Here is a 6153-nt window from a genome sequence, read left to right on the forward strand (position 1 = left end):
TCCCTCCAACTCTTGTTTCCCTGGCTTGGGTCTCCAGCACCTGTCAGCTTTTTATTAGCACTGAAGGCAGCACTGGATACTGAGCAGCAGGGTGGAGCGGTTATAAGGGGAGGAGAAGCAGGGAAGTGGGAGGAGAAGAGGAAAGGGGGATATTTGTGATATTTATGGGCTGAAGGCTGGGACATGGTGCAGCACACCGTTGTATGGCACTCCAGAAGCTACACATTTCCATTTTTCTTTCATCCAGTGCAGGGCAACTGCCTTCAATGTTGTTGTTTTTAAGTTGTACTCCATCTAAGATACATACATGTATTATTCATAAAGGCAAAAGCAAAGCTTAAACAATGACTCCAATTATCATTTTACAAATCAGCATGTGTGGATAGGCAAAACATTTGGACCAGATGTAATGCCTTTTTTGAATAACAGTACATGTTTACTCCTCTTCAAATTCATAGCATACAACATTCATTTTTATGAAGAGAAAAAATGATTCTGGCTAAAACTGAGAAATCTGTTCCTCATTATTTCCTGTTATATGCATAAGTAGATTTTTCACCCTATTGGTTTATCCCATTCTCTGTTCTTTTCTGGACTTTCTTCTGCTTTCTTAGAAAACCAATACAAAAATATCAACCCCTACTTATCACTCAACAGGCCTGTGTTTAAAAGCTCCTCCCTTATTTTAAAACGTGCACAGCAAAGGTGAAGAACGAGGAAAACCATGAAGTGACAATCGAGGTAATTATGCCAAGCAACTGTTTTCCTGTTATATCCATTGTGACGGTTATTTTTTTAACTCATCCATGCTATGTTCATTATTTGTAACCTTTGGGTAATATCTCTTTCAGTGGTCAGAGCAGAAAACATTGATCGAGAAATGTCCTGTTCTCACCGTCCTATGAACCCGTGCCCTCTTTATGAGAAGACCAACAAAACACTCTTCCTGTTTTTCATCCGTGTGAAATGCACATGCACAGAGCAGTGGCAGATAGATAATGCCACAAAAAAGCTCGTCTCTGCTATGTTAAGACTACAGATAATGGTCAAAGTTGGAGCGACGTAACGGATTTGACGGACTCGCTGGATGAAATCCAACAGTTGTCCACATTTGCTATCGGGCCAGGCCATTGTCTTCAAACAGAGAGTGGAAGATTGATTGTCCCAGTTCCTGCTTATGTTTCTAGCTCTGGCTCACTCCCTGCCCTGCATGCAGTCCCCCTGTATAGTGACGACGAGGGTGAAACAGGGACATTTGGCACAATGCTTGAAAATGAGTCACTTGAATGTCAAATGGCAGAGTTTGCTGATGATAGGGGAAAAGCTTTATCTACTGCAGTAACTAAGGGAAGTTATCGTGAAGAAGACATCCGTCATAACAAAGGAGAGGTTTTTTCCAAGCTGAGCGGTAGTAGAAATCTTGTAGAAACAGGTGTTGTCTCATTTCCAGATCAAGATGACATTGCAGGGGGGAATCGAGCCAGAACCAAAACAAGTGGCTGCTCTTCACCCACCCGAGTCATAAACCCGAAAGATTGAATTTAGGAGTGTATGTGAATAAATCTCCACAAGACCCAAGTGCATGGAGCACTCCCTGGGTCATTAAGTGTGGACCCAGTGGTTACTCAGACCTGCTTACATTGATGAGGGTTGGTTTGCATATCTTATGGAGTGTGGAGAGGAGAACTACGCTGAACAGATTGCCATTGAGATGTTTAAATGATGTCAGGCAGGCCATTGAAGGGTAAAACAAACTGGCTGTTGTGTTATACTATTGCACTTTAATCCCATTCATAACTTCTGAATATAAAATGTGTTGTATCAGGATAGCAGAAAGTTAACATGGCTTCGGTCCAGAATAAAAACCTCCAAACATTGTTAGCACTTAAAGGGTTTAGCCCATTATAAACTAATGCACCAGCACTAACAATAGTTTGGCTTATTTGAAACGAATATACCTGCAAGTTTCTTTTTGTTCTGTTTTTATCTGTATGCTTTATTGCATTTATTGCAAGTCGCTTTGGATAAAAGCGTTTGCTAAATGAAATGTAATGTATTAATTATTATCAATCAAAGTCATAATTACTTACATCAACTCAAATGGTCTTGTTCTTTGTTTATATTTCCGCTGTTTCAACTTTTAAATGATGTATGACATTAACTTACATGTACTACTTATGTGGTGTCTATTACTTTCCACTTTGTGTCAATTACTCAAAGAATAAAACATACATTTTGACAAACAAAAGTTCTTAGGAGTTTTGTTTTTCATTTTTCTGAATAAGGTATGTTGTTTAACTGAAAAACCAAACAGCATAAGATCTCTTCCTTGTTTTAATGAAAATACAAAGGTGACTCGTGTTCACTAATATATGAAACTAGCTGGGTTTCTTTTATGTTACTATAACTGTAATCGTAAAAATACAATCATATGATAAAAGGTGACCTTCTTTCATCCGACCCATGTGATCAAAATCTGACCAAAACCTGCTGACATTCCTACCAGTAAATGATTCACCAAACTTTGATTCTGCTCCAACCATGAAAGTGAACACTCTTTTCTTTACTAACCAACAGTTACCTTTACCCCTAATAATGTTCTTTGATCCAAGAAGTCACCTCTTTCAATAATAAATTCCACATCCCTCATTTGTTAAACATTAAATTGTTGAATAAGGTTTCCTGTAAGACTGATTCATAATAAACTCCTAAATATATCACTTCCCTGTGAAATGTAACAAGCTCTTATGGACTTTTCCTGTAGCATGTATTACTTGATGTCATCAGATAAAGTAATCAGTGCAAGTTACCAACATTGTTCCAAGGCAGAGAGCAATGCATCCCTGGTGAGTGCAGAGGTTGGTAGTGGGGCAGAGCTCACACTGTGCTATAGCTCAGTCGGGAATGAAAATGAAAACTGGTACGTGCTTCTGCATCAAACACAGATCAGGTTGCCCTATAAGCGATATTTGATCTCAATGGGACCAACTTGGTTTCAAAAAGGCTGAAAAAAAGAACAACATTGTTACATCTTAATTTAAATCCACCACGCTTTCTCCTCTTATAATGTTTGTATTGATTGCTGTCCTTGATTTGAATGGAGGAAGACCTACTGATTTAAACATACATTTCTCTTACATTTTGCACAATGTTGAAATATTATGGTGCAGGAGCTGAGAATTTTTATTTGAAAGAGTGAGCTGCTGTTTTAGACACTGCTGTATGTGTAGGAAGTGGACAAGTGGAAATGAAGAATTAACTAAGCATCTCTGACTGACCTTTGTTTTCCAGCATTTACTTTGAATAAGAGTGGTAATTAAAATGTTGTTGTCCATTTTGGTATATATATGGGAGTGGGTCTTAGTGAAACATTGACTGACAAAACATTCATACAAATTGGTGTGACATGGTAGCTCTCTCCTTCTGCAACACAGGTAGCAAGTACCACATGTTGACTTCCATTATGTAGATGACAACATCATGTATTGTTCTGCCTCTGATGAGGCACATACTCAGCTACAGGAAGCATTAGAAAAGCTTTAGCGCAAGTTACGTGAACTGAGCAGTATTGAGTGCTGACCACACAAAGTTAAATCTGTTCAAAGAAATGGGAACATTCTTGCATAAGTAAAATTGGTTCCTGTTAGGTTATTTTCTTGAAAACACATGGACATATCCAAGTACAGTTGTCATTCGTTTGAAAAACATGCTAACAGTCTGGGATTTGGAACATGCGGTTGGGTTTTAATTGATTTGGTGATTTTTTATCAAGGACTAGACCCTATTTACTGTTAGGCCAGAACACATGTCAAGAAATAAACCGATCCATTCATTATGTTTAGGAAAATCCTACTCATTTAACCTTTAAAGTCGTTCTTGTATCTGCCATTTTAAATGATTGACCACTGTTATAGGATTAAATGGATACTGGTCTTTCTTCTGTTTGCCCTTTGTTTGTTTACTGAGAGAACGGAGGGAAAGAAGGAAATGAACCTATGAACCTCCTCTTATCACCAGACATCCGGTTGTGCATAAAAGCTCCTCCCCTATTCACAGATCAGCCTGAAAAAAAGGAGAAGGCAAACTTGGATAATCCTGGAAAGGCAAGCTACACGTCTTCTTTTAGTAACCGTACGATTTTATGCAACTATGGGCAACACACACTCTTCTCAAAAAGAACTAGTGAAAAAAAAGGAAACCATCTTCAAGAATGAGGTGTACAGGATTCCTGCTCTTTTCTACAATAGAGATGAAAACATTTTAATGGCATTTGCAGAAAAGAGGACGAATGAAGATGATTCTAGCACAGAGGCGCTGGTAATGAAGACAGGAAAGGTGAAGAAGGAGGAAATGGAAGTGACAATCAAGGTAATTATGCCAAGCAACTGTTTTACTATTATATCAATTGAGAATATATACTAAGTTTCAACACTCATCCATGACATGTTCATTATTTTTAACTTTGCGTAATATCTCTTTCAGTGGTCGGAGCAAAAAACACTGATCGAGAAATGTTCTCACCGTCCTATGAACCCGTGCCCTCTTTATGAGAAGAACAACAAAACACTCTTCCTGTTTTTCATCCGTGTCGAGGGCGAATGCACAGAGCAGTGGCAGATAGATAATAACCACAACAAAGCTCGTCTCTGCTATGTTAAGACTACAGATAATGGTCAAAGTTGGAGCGACGTGACGGATTTGACGGACTCGCTGGTTGAAATCAAAAAGTGGGCCACATTTGCTGTCGGGCCAGGCCATGGTCTTCAAACAGAGAGTGGAAGATTGATCGTCCCAGTTCATGCTTATGTTTCTAAATCTTCCAATAGCCGTGCCCCATATGCAGTCTCCCTGTATAGTGACGACGAGGGTGAAACATGGAAATTTGGCACGATGCTTAAAAATGAGTCACTTGAATGTCAAATGGCAGAATATTTTGACCATTCGGGCAACAGCCTCATCTACTGCAATGCACGCACTAAGGGAAGATATCGTGAAGAAGAAATCAGTGATAGCAACGGAGAGGATTTTTCCAAGCTGAGCTGTAGGAAAAATCTTGTAGAAACAAAAGGTGGCTGTCAAGGAAGTGTTGTCTCATTTCCAGATCAAGATGGCATTACAGGGAGGGAATCGAGCCAGAACCAAAACAAGTGGCTGCTCTTCACCCACCCGAGTGATAAATCCAAAAGATCAAAATTAGGAGTGTATGTGAATAAATCTCCACAAGACCCAAGTGCATGGAGCGCTCCCTGTGTCATTAACTGTGGATTCAGTGGTTACTCAGACCTGGCTTACATTGATGAGGGTTGGTTTGCATGTCTTATGGAGTGTGGAAAGAAGAACTACACTGAACAGATTGCCTTTGAGATGTTTAGCTACAACGAGGTCAAGCAGGCCATTAAAAAGTAAAACAAACTGGCTGTTGTGTAATTCTATTGCACTGAAATCCCATTCATAACTTCTGAATATAAAATCTGTTGTATCAGGATAGCAGAAAGTTAACATGCCTAATAACCTCTAAAAAGTATTAGCACTTAAAGGATTTAATTTAGCCCATTACAAACTAATCCACCAGCACTCACCATAGTTTGGCTTATTTGAAGCGAATATACCTGCTGTCTCGTTGTTTTGTTTGTATCTTTATGCTTTATTGCACTTATTGTGAGTCACTTTTGATAAAAGCATCAGTTAAATGAAATGTAATGTATTAATGATTCACATCATCCAAATCTATCATGTATGACCTTTATTTACCACTTTGTGTCAATTATTCAACTAATAAAACATACATTTTGACAAAGAAATATCCTTATAAGTGTTTTATTTTATTTTTTCTGTAATAACGTTATCCATTTTATGCAGATAATGTCACAGTCTGCTTTCTCACTCACTTATTTTCTGCATTAACATTCCTTAGTAACCTGGTAGTCACACCCTGTCTCTCTCTCTCACTCTGTTACACCCATCAGCTCCATTAGTATTTAGGCCCACTTCACTTTCACCTCAGTGCCAGATCGTACTTTGCAGCATTCCAGTCTTTCCTGCATTACCCTCCAGATTGCTCTCCCGGTTTCGACTCTGCCTGTCCCTGACCTGCCTGCCTCGCCTGCTCCCTGACCCGGTCTGTACCTACTACTCCCGTCTTGCTTTTTCCTG

At 39.1% G+C, this 6153-nt stretch overlaps 1 protein-coding gene and 1 pseudogene across 2 annotated transcripts; both read left to right on the forward strand.

Moving 5' to 3' along the window:
• The first annotated feature begins 880 nt into the window (after positions 1–880).
• Positions 881–1723, forward strand: LOC307018750 (sialidase-3-like; annotated as a pseudogene). Its single transcript has 2 exons — positions 881–1223; positions 1469–1723. The product of its transcript is annotated as a sialidase-3-like (transcript).
• Positions 1724–4064: 2341 nt separating this feature from the next.
• On the forward strand, positions 4065–5801 carry LOC307020149 (sialidase-3-like). The gene is made up of 2 exons (XM_079651317.1): positions 4065–4368; positions 4483–5801. Exons 1-2 carry the CDS (start codon positions 4150–4152, stop codon positions 5404–5406), a joined length of 1143 nt encoding a protein of 380 aa, XP_079507443.1. The 5' UTR covers positions 4065–4149; the 3' UTR covers positions 5407–5801.
• Positions 5802–6153: the final 352 nt, after the last annotated feature.

This window comes from Notothenia rossii (genome assembly GCF_949606895.1).
Source record: "Notothenia rossii genome assembly, chromosome: 1".
In the NCBI taxonomy this organism is placed as follows: Eukaryota; Metazoa; Chordata; class Actinopteri; order Perciformes; family Nototheniidae; genus Notothenia; species Notothenia rossii.